Source organism: Ahaetulla prasina, chromosome 8 (genome assembly GCF_028640845.1).
Source record: "Ahaetulla prasina isolate Xishuangbanna chromosome 8, ASM2864084v1, whole genome shotgun sequence".
NCBI lineage: Eukaryota > Metazoa > Chordata > Lepidosauria > Squamata > Colubridae > Ahaetulla > Ahaetulla prasina.
In genome coordinates, this window is record NC_080546.1 from 78,939,669 (window position 1) to 78,958,607 (window position 18,939).

General features: G+C 44.9%; 1 protein-coding gene across 1 annotated transcript in view; it reads right to left on the reverse strand.

Annotated features, from left to right (window-relative positions):
- KIT (KIT proto-oncogene, receptor tyrosine kinase) overlaps positions 1-18,939 on the reverse strand; it is a 153,833-nt gene that overhangs the window by 42,946 nt on the left and 91,948 nt on the right. The window contains exons 8-9 of the mRNA XM_058192657.1: positions 5,510-5,624; positions 1,716-1,909 (exon numbers count right to left, since the gene is read on the reverse strand). Of these exons, the coding sequence (XP_058048640.1) occupies positions 1,716-1,909; positions 5,510-5,624 (309 nt within the window). The remainder of the gene's footprint in view (positions 1-1,715; positions 1,910-5,509; positions 5,625-18,939) is intronic.

An 18,939-nucleotide genomic window follows, 5' to 3' on the forward strand; every position in this document is an offset into this window, starting at 1 on the left:
CATGGTCAGCTTGACTCCTTTGGTTAGACTGCCACCAGAGATTCAAAGCTCATGCTTTATCCTGCCTCTTTACCTGTCCTTGCCAGTTTTTATCTTAAGTTTTGTCCCCCAGACCATGTGACTTCCATTTCAATTCAAGGTTAAAGCAATGAGCTTTCAGTGTGATATATACAAATGGTCCTAGACTTATGACCATAATTGAGCCCGGAATTTTAGTTGTTAAATTGTTCTGGTCTTAAAGTCAAGTTACTACATGACCACAGTCGATATTACAACTGTTTTACGATGGTCATTAAGTAAATAATAATAATAACAACAGCAGCAGCAATAGCAACAACAGAGTTGGAAGGGACCTTGGAGGTCTTCTAGACCAACCCCCTGCCCAGGCAGGAAACCTTACACCACCCCAGACAAATGGTTATCCAACATCTTCTTAAAAATTTCCAGTGTGGGAGCATTCACAACATCTGCAGGCAAGTTGTTCCACTGATTAATAATTCTAAGTGTCAGGAAATTTCTCCTTAGTTCTAAGTTGCTTCTCTCCTTGATTAGTTTCCACCCATTGCTTCTTGCTCTACCCTCAGATGCTTTGGAGAATAGCTTGACTCCCTCTTCTTTGTGGCAACCCGAGATATTGGAACACTGCTATCCTATCTCCCCTAGTCCTTTTTTTCACATGACTGTTAAGCAAAACATGTGGTCCCAGAATCTAACTGATCCAAATGGTATTTTTTGCCAAAAAACAGCAAAAAAAAAAAAAAAAGGGGGGGGAGACATGATTACATGACCACAGAGCATTGCAACTGGTTGCCAAGCACCCAAAATGCAATTACATGACCTAATTCTGAGAACAGGTAATAAGTAACTTCCAAATCCATCATAACTTCGAACAGTGACTGTTCATAAGTGGGAAACTACCTATGAATACCTACTTTTGGACCGATACATCATTCTCAAAATAATATTCGTATAACAGGAAAAAAATGAATTTTTATATGTTTTAGCATTTAAATACTGCTTTTCCTCTCTTTCTGTAGAGAAAGTTAAAAAAATTGTTAATGTTTCTTAGAATAAGGTAAATGTAAAAGTTCCCTTGGCACATATGTGCTAGTCGTTCCCAACTCTAGGGGGAGGTACTCATCTCCGTTTCAAAGCCGAAGAGCCAGCGCTGTCAGAAGACATCTCTGTGGTCATGTGGCCGGCATGACTAAACACCAAAGGCGCACGGAATGCTGTTACCTTCCCACCAAAGGTGGTCCCTATTTTTCTACTTGCATTTTTTACCTGCTTTTGAACTGCTAGGTTGGCAGAAGCTGGGACAAGGAATGGGAGCTCACCCTGTTAAGTGGCGCTAGGGATTCAAACCACTGAACTGCCGACTTTTTGACTGATAAACTCAGCATCTTACCCACTGAGCCACTGTGTTTCTTAGAATACTTAATATAAAAAGCAAAACAACAACAACAACAACACAAGTATTGTGGGAGAAGTTGTGACAAAAATATATGCCTTTGGTTATCATCATCATGAAGGAACTTGGTGACTTAAGTTTACAGGTTTACAGATTAACAGAGTTGGAAGGGACCTTGCAGGTCATCTAGTCCAACCCCCCCCCTGCCCAAGCAAGAGACCCCCTTTGTCATTTCTGACAAAGTTCAGACTGCTATTCCAAAAGCTTGCAGAATAAAGATTGTATATAACTCGACATAACTTACCTTTAATGGCAAAGTTAAAGAAAGCTGAACGTCTATCAATGCTATTGGAAGCCACACAGGTGATGGTGCTATTGCTCTTGAACGTGCTGGTATCAATAGTACTTTCCACAATTATCTTTCCAAAGGAAGAAAATGTCGGATCTTTATATTTGGTTTTTATGTTCGCTGGAGAAACGTTTGGTGAATCTGGACACCTGGGGAAAACAAACAAACAAATCATCTGGATGAAGAAAAAAAGAAAGAAAAAAAGAAATACTATCGGATGAGCATCCCAGGGCTTATAATTTGACATTGATATCAAGACTTTCCTCCTAGAAAATGCCCAGTTATCCAGCCATTCTTGCTGACAAAGAGAAGGAAAGCGACATGGTTAGGAGGCATCCAATAATTTTTGCATGGAAATTCTTGGCAATTCTAATTTTAATGTTTATTCCTAATGAAGCCACTGGAGATTTGGTTGCTTTTTAATTCAGATTCACCGAAATAGTCTTATGTAAATCATGGCAATCTTAAATCTGATTAATTTCACTGAGTTTGCACTAATTATAATTAGGTCTGGATCCAACGTGGTATATCTCAAAAGTCAACAAATCTGCTATTTTTTCATTTATTTCTCGTGAACCTAACCTAATTTCTTTTCATTAATTTTCAAAACGTAAAAGGAAAAAGTCCAATGCTTGTCAGAAATTGCTTAGGGCAGGGGTCTCCAACCTTGGCAACTTTAAGACTTGTGGACTTCAACACAGTGGTAAAATCCAATTTTTTTTACTACCGGTTCTGTGGGCATGGCAGGGGAAGGATATTGCAAAATCTCCATTCCCACCCCACTCTGGGGCCGGTTCTCCGAACCACTCAAAATTTCCGCTACCCGTTCTCCAGAACCTGTCAGAACCTGCTGGATTTCACCCCTGCTTCAACTCCCAGAGTTCCTCAGCCAGCTTTGCTGGCAGTTGAAGCCCAGAAGTCTTAAAGTTGCCACGGTTGGAGACCCCTGGCTTAGGGCATGTTGGTGAGAATGAGATTAGAACTCCAGAATAACAAGAGTTGGAAGGGACCTTGGAGGTCATCCGGTCCAACTCCCTTCTCAGGAAACCTGCGGTTCCACTGCTCAAGAAACCTTGTAACATTTCAGACAAATGGTTATCCAATCTCTTCTTAAAAACTTCCAGTGCTGGAGCATTCACAACTTCTGGAGGCAAGTTGTTCCACTGATTAATTAATTGTTCCACCGATTAGAGCCCTTCAAACTGTACATTCGGTACCCCAAAGTATACATTAGCAAAATCTATCATGGGGCCGAAAGGCAGAAGACCCAGCATCAGGCAACTATCTGACGAAAGGTTTCAGTTGTATAGCTGGTACAACTATTAAGAACAGGATTGCGATCTTCTTAAAAACTATTGACCAAAAGAGAATTTTGGTCAACAGATGTACATAAGGGTCTTTATGGTACTCTGATTATATACTGCAAATAACGCAACCAGAGATATTTTACAACTAACTTGAGGAATTGCGATTGCCGCTATTAATTTTTTAAAAAGGCATACTGTATTAAAATAACTTCTGAAAAATGTTTTGGATAGGAAAAAACACTACAAATTAGCAATAATGTCCAAAACATCATCAAAATAGCAAGTATTTTGCAAATGAATGTACCTGCAGTGAAAATACAAGGAGTCTTGTTAGAAACATGGATAATTATTTTGCAGTTAATTCTTTTCTTTCTTCCAATCTTACAAGTCACATTTGCTAATCTTCTCATTGTTTCCATCACCCATCTTCTTCCACTTGTGACTGTATGAATATAATTTTGTTGCTGGTATCTTTACGATTTATATTGATATTGATTGTTTCCCAACTGCTTATTTGTAATGACTATCATTAAGTGTTGTACCTTAGAATTCTTGATAAAGGTATCTTTTCTTTTATGTACACTGAGAGCATATGCACCAAGACAAATTCCTTGTGTGTCCAATCACACTTGGCCAATAAAAAAAATCTATTCTAAATTCTATTCTATATAATCTGCTGTGTGTAGATGGAAACCTAATTGCCCTGTGTTACCTAAAATTGTGGTTACATTACATGTTACATGATTATTACAGTTTGATCTAGCGGTTAAGCACCAGTTTAGAAACCAGGAGATGGTGAGTTCTAGTTCCACTAACTAGGAATACAGGTAGTCCTCAACTTACAACAGTTCATTTAGTGACCGCTGAAAGTTACAACAGCACTGGAAAAAAGTGACCATTTTTCACATTTATGACCATTTCAGCATCCCCATGGTCATGTGATTTACATTCAGATGCTTGACAGCTGACTCACATTTATGACGGTGTCCCGAGGTCATGCAATCTCCTTTTGTGACCTTCTGACCAGCAAAGTCAATGGGGAAACCATATTCACTTAACAACCGTGGGACTAATTTAACAACAGCAGTGATTCAGTTAACAAATGTAAACTTAGAAAAATCGTAAAACGGGGCAAAACTCACTCAACACATTTCTATTAAAGAAGTTTTGGGCTCAATTGTGGTCGTAAGTTGAAGTGACCACAATGTACGCACAGGATGCTGCAATCATTGTAAACGAGGACCAGTTGCCAACAGCTCAAATGACCATGAGGTGACACCCCCCCCAAACGGGTGGTACGACAGTTCTAGTTTAGAGGACGGTTGTAAATCACTTTTTTCAGAGCTGTCGTAACTTTGAACTGTCGTTAAACAAATGGTCTCTAAGTCGAAGACTGCCTGCCGATACATCTAATGAACCACAAACAGAACCACACTTTCTACTCCTGTATAAATTGTTTTTATTGATGTGTCTCCAATTCCCATGAATGCAATGCCCATTTAAAAGGTCCTTCCTTTTGTACGGTTTGCATCTGTTAAGTTTCTTCTGTTTTGACCTAGGCTTCCAAAAAGCATGAAGCAGACTCCTTGTCCCGACAAAAAAAACCCTTTTTATTAAATTACTATGAATTCCTCTCATTCACATCCAGCAAAGTCTTTCAAGGAAGAATTTAGTCACAGACCTTCTCTGGCTTGGAGAGCTGCCAGGCCGATATTTTCAAAACTTGGCAAGGAGTCTTGGAGAGTCACAAACCAATTAAGCGAACTAATTGTCTCCTGCAAACTCCACTTTCCTTTCGCTCCTCTTTTATTCCCTCTGGGAGTGGGCCATTCATCATCCACCTGTGGCCTTACTCCCAAGTCGACCCTTGTTCTTTAGCTGTTCCCTTCGTCTGGTAACTCTGTGCATGTGCACACTGGGAACAGGCGCCAGCTGTTCGTCTGCCTCACTGACGTCTGACTCTGAAGGCAGCTGATATCCGGCCCTGGCCCTCTCTCTGCCTCCGATGTAGAGCACTCGCCAGAGCCTTCCCCAGACTCCAGGACTGGCCCTTGTTCCTCCCCAACCTCCTCATTGTCCGAATCTGCTGCCAGCTCTGCTGGCCGCTGGTGGGCCACAACATCTTCTTTCCAAATAGGTCTATAATTATCAAGCAAGATTAGTGAACAGAAGTTCAGTCGCTTCTTCTATCTGCTGAACCTGTTTCTTTCATCCCATGAGGAGTGGAAATTATTTCTATGCAAATTTGCTGATCATGTGGCGTAGGGTGGATTAAGACACTTCCTTCTCATCTCACTTCCAATGGAAACCCAAGAAATGTACTTTCTCGTGAGGTTTCAGGCCATGAAAAGAACACAAACTGGAACATTAAGAGTGGACTGTATTGACTTCTCATCCTTTACATTTAATCCAAAATCAAAACCAATGTTTACAATCTCTCACCTTTGTTCAGTGGCTGGGCAAACATACCAGCTAATTGTAGGAGCAGGATATCCAGCTGCCACACAGAGCAGCATGCCATTACTCAGTCTTTCCGAAGTGACAATCTCTGGTTTGGCTAGAGGATGAATGAATGAATTAAAAAAAAAAGGTAAAGAAAATAAATAAAGAGGACAACTTATGAGAGGTCATTTCTACTTTGCTTACATTTCAGCACAATCCTATTAAAAAGACTAGCTTACCGTATCTCTACCTGCGAAAGCTCTCAATTTATAAACCTGTTTTAAAATCTTTACTCCTACAATCTTTTCATCCCATTTTATCTCTCTATTCAGTGTTTCAAGAAGCAAAATAATTAGCAGAAGGGACAATGGGCAGCCTTGTCTTGTTCCTTTTTTTTATTTTTCTTTAACATGTTTCTGTGACGTCTCGGCTAACTATTATTTATGCTTTCTGTGAAGTATAAGTCAATTTTACCCATTTTAAAATTCTCTCCAAAATTCATGTCTTCCAAAACTGTAAACAGTTTAAATTGTGTAAAACCTTCTATGCATTTTTAAAAAAAATCAATGCAGCTTGTTCTTCGTTATGTTGTTTCAAATATTCCAAAATATCAACACAATTGTAACATTATTCTTTAATTATCTTTTAGTTAATTAAAAGATAATTGATCTTCATGAATAACCTCTTGCAAAATTTATTTATTTATTTATTTATTTTATTTAATTTTTATACCGCCCTTCTCCCGAAGGACTCAGGGCGGTGTACAGGCAAAAGTAAAAACAACACAATATACAAATTAAAATACCTTTTAAAAACTTATTAAATTAGCCTGAAATTAAAATTTTCCATACTAAAAACCCCATTTAAAATTAATAAAATTTCCCCTTAAAACTAATTTAAGCCAACCCCGCGCGAATAAAAAGATGTGTTTTTAGTTCGCGACGAAATGTCCGGAGGTCAGGTATTTGACGTAAACCCGGGGGAAGCTCATTCCAGAGTGTGGGTGCCCCCACAGAGAAGGCCCTTCCCCTGGGGGCCGCCAGCCGGCATTGTTTGGCGGACGGCACCCTGAGAAGTCCCTCTCTATGGGAGCGTACGGGTCGGTGGGAGGCATGTGGTAGCAGCAGGCGGTCCCGTAAGTACCCAGGTCCTAAGCCATGGAGCGCTTTAAAGGTCATTACCAACACCTTAAAGTGCACTCGAAAGCCACAGGCAGCCAGTGCAGCCTGCGCAGGATCGGTGTTACATGGGAGCTACGTAGCTCCTCTATAACCCGCAGCTGCATTCTGACTAACTGAAGCCTCCGAGCGCACTTCAAGGGAGCCCCATGTAGAGAGCATTACAGTAATCCAAGCGAGAGGTAACGAGCGCATGAGTGACCGTGCATAAGGCATCCCGATCAAGGAAGGGGCGCAACTGCCGAACCAGGCGAACCTGGTGGAAGGCCCCCCTGGAGACGGCCGTCAAATGATCTTCAAACGACAGCCGATCGTCCAGGAGGACACCTAAGTTGCGCACCCTATCCTTTGGGGCCAATAACTCGCCACCAACAGCCAGCCGCGGCTGCAGCTGACTGAATCGGGGTGCCGGCATCCACAGCCACTCCGTCTTGGAGGGATTAAGCTTGAGCCTGTTTCTCCCCATCCAGACCCGTACGGCTTCCAAACACCGGGACAGCACTTCAACAACTTCATTGGGGTGGTCCGGGGTGGAAAAGTACAGCTGAGTGTCATCAGCGTACTGCTGGTATCTCACCCCGAAACCACTGATGATCTCACCCAACGGTTTCATGTAGATGTTGAACAGAAGGGGCGAGAGAATCGACCCCTGAGGGACCCCACAAGTGAGGCCCCTCGCGGTCGACCTCTGCCCCCCTGTCAACACCGTCTGCGACCGGTCAGAGAGATAGGAGGAGAACCACCGATATACGGTGCCTCCCACTCCCAATCCCCCCAACCGGCGCAGCAAGATACCATGGTCGATGGTATCGAACGCCGCTGAGAGGTCTAATAGGACCAGGGCAGAGGAATAACCCCTGTCCCGAGCCCTCCAGAGATCATCCACCAATGCGACCAAAGCTGTCTCCGTGCTGTATCCGGGTCGGAAGCCGGACTGGAACGGGTCTAGATAGCCGCCTCCATCCAGGTATTGGGGTAGCTGCCGCGCCCCGGCCCCCTCTACAACCTCCGCAACAAAGCGAAGGTTGGAGACTGGACGATAATTACCCAAAACAGCTGGGTCCAGGGAGGGCTTCTTAAGGAGGGGTCTCACCACCGCCTCTTTCAAGGCGGCAGGGAAAACCCCTTCCAACAAAGAAGCGTTGATAATCCTCTGAGCCAGCCTCGTGTCACCTCCTGAGTGGCCAGTACCAGCCAGGAAGGGCACGGGTCCAGTAAACATGTCGTGCCGTGAAGCCTCCCCAACAACCTGTCCACGTCCTCGGGAGCCACAGGGTCGAACTCATCCCAAATGGACTCAACAAGACGTGCCTCCTCTCCCTCGCTTGGATCATCCCAAATTCGATCCAGACCGTCCCTCAGCTGAGCGATTTTATCGTATAGATAACCGCTAAACTCCTCGGCTCGTCCCTGCAAAGGGTCATCCCGCACCTCCTGATGTAGGAGAGAGCGGGTGACCCGAAACAGGGCGGCCGGGCGGTTATCTGCCGACGCAATGAGGGTGGAGGCGTAGGAACGCCTCGCTTCCCTCATTGCCACTAGGTAGGTCCTAGAATAGGACCTAACTAGTGTCCGATCAGTTTCGGAGCGACTGGACCTCCAGGTGCTCTCCAGGCGTCTTCTCCGGCGTTTCATCTCCCTCAGCCCCTCGGAGAACCACGGGGCCGGTCGAGATCTACGCCGGGTCAGAGGCCGCAGAGGCGCGACACGGTCCAAGGCCCCGGCCGCGGCCTGTTCCCATGCCGCGACCAGTTCCTCAGTCGTGCCGTGGGCCAGATCCTCAGGGAATGGCCCAAGCTCCGTCAGGAACCTCTCAGGGTCCATCAGGCGCCTGGGACGGAACCACCGTATAGGTTCCGTCTCCCTGCGGTGGTGAATGGCGGTTCGGAAGTCTAGGCGAAGGAGGAAATGATCCGACCATGACATTGGTTCCGTTACTAAATCATCTAATACCAGATCATTTAACCACTGTCCAGAGATATAAAGCAGATCCAGTGTGCCTCCCCCCGTGTGCGTAGGGCCATCATTTACTCGAATCAGGTCCAAGGCCGTCATGGAAGCCAAGAACTCCCGAGCTGCCGTCGATGACGAGCCAGCTGATGGCAGGTTGAAATCCCCCATGACAATAAGTCTGGGGGACTCGACCGCCACAGCAGCAAGTACCTCCAACAGCTCAGGCAGGGCTGTGGTCACGCAGCAAGGAGCCAGGTACGCGATCACCAAGCCCAACTGATTCCTATAGCCCCACCGCACATAAAGGGATTCACAACCGACAATCTGAGGAATAGTGGCCTCCTCGGCTCTAGATCCTCCTTGATAACAACCGCCACCCCCACCCCTACCTTGGACCTCGGCTGATGAAATGCTCGGAAACCTGAGGGCACATCTCAACCAGGGGACCCTCCTCTGGGCCCAACCAGGTTTCCGTAATGCCCATAAGGTCCGCGGACTCCCCCTGAATAAGGTCGCAAATCAGAGGAGCCTTATTAACCACGGACCGGCATTACATAACATCAGCCAAGATCCAAGCTCTGAGGATCACGACCACCCGAGGAACGGGTAGGGACAGAGGCCGGAGCACGCGATCGCTTTCAAACATCGAACGCGTGCTCCCATAACTCGCACGGCCCTCCCCGCCATATCTGCCTCTCCCCTTACCGTACAGATCGAACATCCTCTAAACCTGGAACGCCCTCCCCTGCCTCCGGACAAGATGGAATAGTGTCGCGAACTAGCACAGGGCTGGATCCCTCCCGACGGGTTTTCCCCCACCCGCCGAATCCCTCCCCTTAAAAACCCTTATTTAAAAACGGTTTAAAAACCCCACAGATTCTTCTTCCTCGCATGCCACCTCTCCGGGTCCCAAGACCCCTCGTTAAGGCCGGCCATCGATAACCCGGAGGGCCATTCCTGCGAGGCGGGGGAACCTCGCAGTCGGAAGAGGTCAGCGGACGAATATTTCATGCTAAAAGATTAAATAACAGTGGGGGAAAAAAGAAGGTGTTCCCTAGCCACTTGATGTTATCGTAGCCTATGGACAAAATCAGGACAGTCACAAACCAGGGCCAAATGCCCGGTAAGGGTAATAAATAAGATGGAAGTTTGGCTGATGGATTCCGCCATTCAATACTGCCCATAATGGATACAGCAAAAGTTTTTGCCCACTGGTGCCGCCCATAATCAAGTCCAAGGCCGTCCACAATTGATGCCATCAATAAATAAATAAATACCGGGGACAGGAAAAAAAGTTTTCAGCCGCAGATGTCAAATGATGGTATATATAAGAGTCAGCTAAAGATCTAAAATCCAAAATGTCCAAGCTACCTGTGTCCAATGTCTGTGGTGCCGCTGAAAATAGTCCAGCAAAACAATCCAGCCGCAAGCCGCTGATGATAAATGCGGCCATAACGCAGCCAGACAGTCCCAGATGTTGCCAAAGGAACCAACAGATGGATGGAATCGAGAAACCATGCTGCTGAGCCATGCCACTGAAGGATAGAGTGGCAGAACATCCAGCCGCCGATGGACATATGCGCCGCAGCAGCAACCCACGACCCAGCCCGGCCATTCCTAGCGAGCGCCGCTCCGCGCCCCTCCAGAATGGCCGGCGCCATCTACCGACTGCCGCTGATGGTATCAGTGCCGCTGCTGCTGGTATCCAAGCCGCTGCTGGTATCCAAGCCGCTGCTGGTATCCAAGCCGCTGCTGGTATCCAAGCCGCTGATGGTATCACTGCCGCTGGCCAGCCTACCACACCCCCCAACTGGTCGCTGATGTCCGAGCGACCGCTTCACCAGCCGGCACGTTTCCGCAGGCCCGTTTCTGCGGCCGCCCAGCCAAAATGGCCGCCGGCAACCGTCCACCGCTCGCCCGCCTCTCCAGCCCCGTTCCCGGCAGCCGAGGGTCTAACAAGACCCGAAGATCTCATTTCGGCTGCCGGAAAGATGTCCTGTGGGGGCGGCGGGCCCAGATAGCTCAAAGACACCCCCGAGACATCGCGGCTAGGAAAAACGCCAGCCCACCGCCTGCATGACTCTCAGAGCGCCGCCAAAATGGCCGCCGGCAACCGTCCACCGCTCGCCCGCCTCTCCAGCCCCGTTCCCGGCAGCCGAGGGTCTAACAAGACCCGAAGATCTCATTTCGGCTGCCGGAAAGATGTCCTGTGGGGCGGCGGGCCCAGATAGCTCAAAGACACCCCCGAGACATCGCGGCTAGGGAAAACGCCAGCCCACCGCCTGCATGACTCTCAGAGCGCCGCCATTTCCGCGCATGCGTAGAAGAGATTATCCTGGAAGAACGTGTTCCTGCTGGATTTTGCAGTTAAGCTAACTCTTGAGATCTTGGCTTTTGATCTGGTTTTGAATCAGCAGAACGATCAAATAATACGATTCTATACAGATTATATGCAAATTGTTTAAACATAGAATTGCGATTTGTCTAAATATATATTTATTTTAATATGGTAGAAAACAGTAAAATTATTATTCAAATATATATTCAATCATATTGCAATTATAGTGTATAACATTTTTTTCTCTTGCATTCCCATTTCAACTTTATTTGTATGATTTAGCTAACCCTATAGCTTTTCTTGTAAAATTTAAATCTATATCCTTTGTTCTCAATTGTTATTACATTCACTTAAAAAAAACATAATAAAATTATAATTAAAGAATTAAGGAACTGATGTTAGCCTAAACACGCATAATCATGCAAGCTGAGACTTAATCTTCTGCTTATCAAATTCACATTTTTCCCAGGGACTCAATGTGTTTGATACCCTTTCCCCTCAAAAGCCTTCTTAATAGCACTTGAAAGACACGGTAACTTAATTCTGTGCAAAGTCACCTTGTGCTTTGAAATCTTGCATGCTGCTCCCTATTATGTTGCAGGAAAGAGAAATAGCAGGCTTCCGTAGGACTACTGAATCTCTCTTCCCTGCTCAGCATCAGAAGTTTTTTACCTCAGCTGGGGATCAGATACAAGTTTCCGGGCGTTTTCCCCCCACCCGAATCCTCCCCTTAAAAAACCCTTATTTAAAAACGGTTTAAAACCCCACAGATTCTTCTTCCTCGCATGCCACCTCTCCGGGTCCCAAGACCCTCGTTAAGGCCGCCATCGATAACCCGGAGGCCATTCCTGCGAGGCGGGGAACCTCGCAGTCGGAAGAGGTCAGCGGACGAATATTTCATGCTAAAGATTAAATAACAGTGGGGAAAAAAGGTGTTCCCTAGCCACTTGATGTTATCGTAGCCTATGGACAAAATCAGGACAGTCACAAACCAGGGCCAAATGCCGGTAAGGGTAATAAATAAGATGGAAGTTTGGCTGATGGATTCCGCCATTCAATACTGCCCATAATGGATACAGCAAAAGTTTTTGCCCACTGGTGCCGCCCATAATCAAGTCCAAGGCCGTCCACAATTGATGCCATCAATAAATAAATAAATACCGGGACAGGAAAAAGTTTTCAGCCGCAGATGTCAAATGATGGTATATATAAAAGTCAGCTAAAGATCTAAAATCCAAAATGTCCAAGCTACCTGTGTCCAATGTCTGTGGTGCCGCTGAAAATAGTCCAGCAAAACAATCCAGCCGCAAGCCGCTGATGATAAATGCGCCATAACGCAGCCAGACAGTCCCAGATGTTGCCAAAGGAACCAACAGATGGATGGAATCGTAGAAACCATGCTGCTGAGCCATGCCACTGAAGGATAGAGTGGCAGAACATCCAGCCGCCGATGGACATATGCGGCGGCAGCAGCAAACCACGATCCAGTCCGGCCATTCCTAGCGGCGCCGCTCGCGCCCCTCCAGAATGGCCGGCGCCATCTACCGACTGCCGCTGATGGTATCAGTGCCGCTGCTGCTGGTATCAAGCCGCTGCTGGTATCAAGCCGCTGCTGGTATCAAGCCGCTGCTGGTATCCAAGCCGCTGATGGTATCACTGCCGCTGGCCAGCCTACCACACCCCCAACTGGTCGCTGATGTCCGGCGACCGCTTCACCAGCCGGCACGCTTCCGCAGGCCCGTTTCTCGCGGCCGCCCAGCCAAAATGGCCGCGGCAACCGTCCACCGCCGCCCGCCTCTCAGCCCGTTCCGGCAGCCGAGGTCTAACAAGACCGAAGATCTCATTCGGCTGCGGAAAGATGTCCTGTGGGCGGCGGGCCCAGATAGCTCAAAGACACCCCCGAGACATCGCGGCTAGGAAAAACACCAGCCCACCGCCTGCATGACTCTCAGAGCGCCGCCAAAATGGCCGCCGGCAACCATCCACCGCTCGCCCGCCTCTCAGCCCGTTCCGGCAGCCGAGGTCTAACAAGACCGAAGATCTCATTCGGCTGCGGAAAGATGTCCTGTGGGGCGGGCCCAGATAACTCAAAGACACCCCCGAGACATCGCGGCTAGGGAAAACGCCAGCCCACCGCCTGCATGACTCTCAGAGCGCCGCCATTTCCGCGCATGCGTAGAAGAGATTATCCTGGAAGAACGTGTTCCTGCTGGATTTTGCAGTTAAGCTAACTCTTGAGATCTTGGCTTTTGATCTGGTTTTGAATCAGCAGAACGATCAAATAATACGATTCTATACAGATTATATGCAAATTGTTTAAACATAGAATTGCGATTTGTCTAAATATATATTTATTTTAATATGGTAGAAAACAGTAAAATTATTATTCAAATATATATTCAATCATATTGCAATTATAGTGTATAACATTTTTTTCTCTTGCATTCCCATTTCAACTTTATTTGTATGATTTAGCTAACCCTATAGCTTTTCTTGTAAAATTTAAATCTATATCCTTTGTTCTCAATTGTTATTACATTCACTTAAAAAAAACATAATAAAATTATAATTAAAGAATTAAGGAACTGATGTTAGCCTAAACACGCATAATCATGCAAGCTGAGACTTAATCTTCTGCTTATCAAATTCACATTTTTCCCAGGGACTCAATGTGTTTGATACCCTTTCCCCTCAAAAGCCTTCTTAATAGCACTTGAAAGACACGGTAACTTAATTCTGTGCAAAGTCACCTTGTGCTTTGAAATCTTGCATGCTGCTCCCTATTATGTTGCAGGAAAGAGAAATAGCAGGCTTCCGTAGGACTACTGAATCTCTCTTCCCTGCTCAGCATCAGAAGTTTTTTACCTCAGCTGGGGATCAGATACAAGTTTCCGGGGCGTTTAACACACCGACTAAGAGAAATATGGTTTGCAAAAGAGAATTACAGGATGCAAAACATCCACTCTTGATCTTTTATTATTTATTTTGTCACAACAGTATGCACAAGCAGCAACATAAAATAACTACATAAACTGTTTCAACTCCTACCCTCAAAACGACGCTATAGAGCACTGCACACCAGAACAACTAGACACAAGAACAGTTTTTTCCCGAAGGCCATCACTCTGCTAAACAAATAATTCCATCAACACTGTCAGACTATTTACTGAATCTGCACTACTATTAATCTTCTCATCGTTCCCATCACCCATCTCCTTCCACTTATGACTGTATGACTGTAACTCTGTTGCTGGCAATCCTTATGATTTATATTGATATATTGACCATCAATTGTGTTGTAAATGTTGTACCTTGATGAACGTATCTTTTCTTTTATGTACACTGAGAGCATATGCACCAAGACAAATTCCTTGTGTGTCCAATCACACTTGGCCAATAAAACTTCTATTCTATTCTATTCATATCATATAAGCATATATATGAGCAAAAGTATGCAATAACTATATTAATTTGATATAACGAAAGGAAACAATCTCTACAGACTTTTAGCTATACAATTTGGGATGAACACCCTTTGAATGGTGTGGGAATAGAAATGGATTTTGGATTTCTAGAAAATCCCCCCCCCCAAATTCCAAAAAATTCTAAACTACAGGAACCGGGAACACTACTCAGGTGACCCTGAGGACACAGATAAACCTCCAAGTACTTCAATGACCCTCTAAAAGGATGCAAATGACCAGCTGTCTGCAAGGAGTATAAACCCTTCCATTCCCACCTATCCTGTCAGAGCTGAAGAAGCTTCTTGGATGAGAAGCGAAAAGTCTTCAAAGAAAAAACAAGAAAGTCCAGTTGCCTCCTGAAAAAAAATAATCCACCTTTTGAAACCCACCTCCATTCCTAAGGTAGGACAGCAACATCCTCACCTCTTGATATTACTTTCCAATGCAGAAGCTGGTGGGCTCCAGGACACAAGGCATTTATGAAACATATAATCCAAGTCTAAAAGAGGCTGATTTTATTTTCCCCCATTTTAGAGTGTGTGGCTGAAAGACAACAATCTTCCTAAGCAATGGTGTGTTTCATAATTTTTTACTACCGGTTCTATGGGCATTGCTTGGTGAGCGTGGTATGGCTTGGTGGGCATTGCTTGATGGGCGTGGCAGGGGAAGGATACTGTAAAATCTCCATTCCCACCCCACTCCAGGGGAAGGATACTGCAAAATCCCCATTTCCTCCCAATCAGCTGGGACTTGGGAGGCAGAGAATAGATGGGGGCGGGACGAGTCAGAATTTTTACTACTGGTTCTCCGAACTACTCAAAATTTCTGCTACTGGTTCTCCAGAACTGGTCAGAACCTGCTGAAACCCACCTCCGCTCCTAAGGTAGGACAGCAACATCCTCACCTCCTCTTTCCAAAATCCACTCCATGGATATTTTTTTTACTAAACTCAAGATCTGCAATTACTTAAAGATAAATCAGCTAAATGTTGGAAATGTTACCAGTTACCAGGATCTTATTATCATATGTGGTGGACATGCCCAGAAGCTAAAAACTATTGGAATAAAATTAAGACATGATTAGAAGAAATGACACAACATATTGATTTAAAACCGGAGCTGTTCCTATTGGGTATCCTCCCAGAGAAAATGGGTAAAGAAAATATTTACTTGATTATACATGTAATAACAGCAGCAAGGATTGTATTTGCATAAAATTGGAAAGCAGAGAAAATACCTCTGGAAGGGGAAGTTATTAAAAAAAATTTAGACTGCAGAAATGAATAGATTAACTTTGACGATTAAAGAAAGAGAGGACTCAAAATATTTTAAGATATTGGATCAATTTTATCATTGGTTAGAAAAAAGTTATAGATAAGCAAATTAATAGTTATGTAAGAAAATGGTATAATCAGAATATTGTATTTGTGGAAAAAAATGGAACCGAATTAAATGAAAATGAAGATAGAAGAAGCAACAAAAAGATGATCAAGGAGAAAACACCGAGATGTCACATGGAAGGAATGACTGATGTATTAAATGTCTGTTTGTGTATAAAATAAAATAAAAAAATATTAAAATAAAAGATTTGCAGTTACTGCAGTAAAACCTTGCATGAAAATACTAAATTTTCAAGACGCCTAAAGATTTTAAAAAGGTTTAGTGATCTCACCATTTTGGAGACCTTACAATAATAATAAGCTTACTTTCCACGTCTGAATTTAATTTAATGCAGTTGCTGCTGGGAGAGGCACAAACATCTGACATCCTTAGCTACCAACCTGTTGACTTCTGTCTTGAGGCCACTGAGCAGATCAAAGTTGAGGTGACTTTTGGGGGGGCCCCAACAATGTCATTGTGCTGGATGTTTGTTCTCTGACTAAAGGCGTCTGGGATCAGGTTGACATCTAAGCCGGCTAGCTTAGCTTATGCTTTAGCTTAAGCGGAGCTAAGGTTATTTAAAAGATTCCAGACCATCCTTCATTGTGCTGTTTTATTTAAAAGACGTTTCCCTTTAAATGGTAGGAAGACTGATGACTTATCATGCCGTTACATAGCTAAAACATATAACCGGATTTATTAAAGTTTATGCTACATTTTATTTCTGACACTTCCACGTGACACTTTCTTAAGAAACCCAAACACTGTTGCATTTAGAAGATTACTAGCTGGATCCCAGTGCTTCCTATGAAACTATGTGATTGGGCTTGATAAATCGACACTTATAGCTTGAATCCTCCCCTATCCTATTCCCTTCCCTCGCTCAGCCTTACCCCACAGAAACGTCTTCTATCCTATCCCCTTCTCTCCCTCAGGCTTTCTAGCCCCTTCTCTCCATGAGGCTTGCCCCACAGAAGCCTCTCCCCTTCTCCCCCTCAGCCTTGCCCCACAGAAACATCTCCTCTCCTCTCCCCTTCTCTCCCTCAGGCTTTCTAGCCCCTTCTCTCCATGAGGCTTGCCCCACAGAAGCCTGTCCTATGCTGTCCCATTCTCTCCAGAGTTATTTTCAAGTTGGGAGGGGGAGTAGAGCATCTAACTAATTAGCATCAGAGCATGTTATAATAATATAGGAAATGCTAATGCTCTGATGGTCATTTTGAAAAATCCTTTCTTAGTGAGCACTTAGAAGCCAAGAGGAACATACGTGGCAAATTTGAAGTTTGTAGGCTTTATGGTTCTGGAGATTTCGTGATTAATGCATGAGTGGTTTTCACTTTTATATATATAGATTATCTGAGCCCCCTGGGAAGACAGGGGCAATAAATAGGATTTGTAGACATTTACATCACCTGTCTTGAAACAGTGTTCAAAAAGAAACAGGTAGAAAGCAAGAAAGGTTTTTGACAAACTTCTCCATAACATCCTGTGAGGATTTATTTAATGGAGCAGTTGGACAGCTGTAACAGGAATCAGGGCCAATAGAATTTATAAGTATCTAGGGCTATGCCTTGATATTCGGTGCCAAATCTCCTCGGGTGCGGAAAAAGAAGCTTTTAACTGTAATTCCTGCACAGAACTACAGATAAACGTTCTGTTATTTGCCTGAAAAGGCTTCAACTTCTTGTGGCTTATCCCAGGGCAACAAGCCAAGAATGCTGGCTGGCCTCTTGGGTATCACGACATCATACGGCCACAGTCTTCTCACACCATGAGGTGTACCTGCCTTGAGAAGGTATAGAGAGCGTCCAGGGGAGTTATGAAGAACCTTTTACAGCTTCTTACAACCGTTCACTTAGTGACCAAACAAAGTTACAACTTCATTGAAAAAGTGACTTATGACCATTTTCCACACTTGTGACGTTGCAGCATCAGAGGTGGGTTTCAGCAGGTTCTGACCAGTTCTGGAGAAGCGGTAGTGGAAATGTTGAGTAGTTCGGAGAACCGGTAGTAAAAATTCTGACTGGCCCCGCCCCCCCCCATCTATTCTCTGCCTCCCGAGTCCCAGCTGATCGGGAGGAAATGGGGATTTTGCAATAACCTTCCCCTGGATTGGGGAGGGAATGGAGATTTTACACTATCCTTCCCCTGCCACGCCCACCAAACCACACCCAGCAAAACCACGCCCACAGAACCGGTAGTAAAAAAAATTGAAACCACCACTGTGCAGCATCCCCGTGAAGTGATTTACATTGGATACTTAACAACAGACTCACATTTATTGCAATCTTCCAGGGTCATATGATCACGTTTTGCAACCTTCTGACAAGCCAGGTCAATGGGGAAGTCAGATTTACTTAACAACAGGGGTACTAGCCTAACAACTGCAGTGATTCACTTAACGTATGTGACAAGAAAAGTCTTAAAATGGGGCAACACACACTTAACCCATTTCCCGCTTAGTAACATAAATGTTGGGCTCAATGGTGGTTGTAAGTCAAGAACCACCGGAAGTTGTACGTATCTGAATTAAAAATAAAGTTGTTGTGACCCAGGCCCGAGTAGGTAGTATTAAACGCAAACGGTTTGAAAACAGACAGACTTTATTAGAACAGCTGAGAATTAACTCATTCTCAGCACAGTCCAAACTAAATCAAAACAAATTCTTCATAACACAATTCTTCTGTCTTATCACCAACCTTTAATTAGCCAAACCGCCAAAGGCTTTTCTTGGCAAAAGTTCAAAAGCAGAAGAAGCCGACAAGAAATAAATGCAGCAAGACAAGAAGCAAGTCTATCAACATTGTTTTCCAACAAAGAGCCCAAGAGCCGTTGCTGGTCTTTTAAGTCCTATGGGAGGGGCCAATCATCTCTCGGCCCTACTCCCAAGTCATCCTCTTTGCTTGAGCTGCTCTTGCCTTCTGACAGTTCTTCTCATGCGTGCACTAGGAATAGGCTCCTCCTGTTCCTCTGCCTCACTACTGTCAGCCTCTGGAGGTCCACACCTCACTCCCAGATGGCCCTGGCCCCATCTCTGCCTACAACGCAGAGCCCTCGTCCGGGCCTTCCCCAGCCTCCAGGTCTGGCCCATGTTCTTCCTCTGCCTCATCACTGTCTGCCA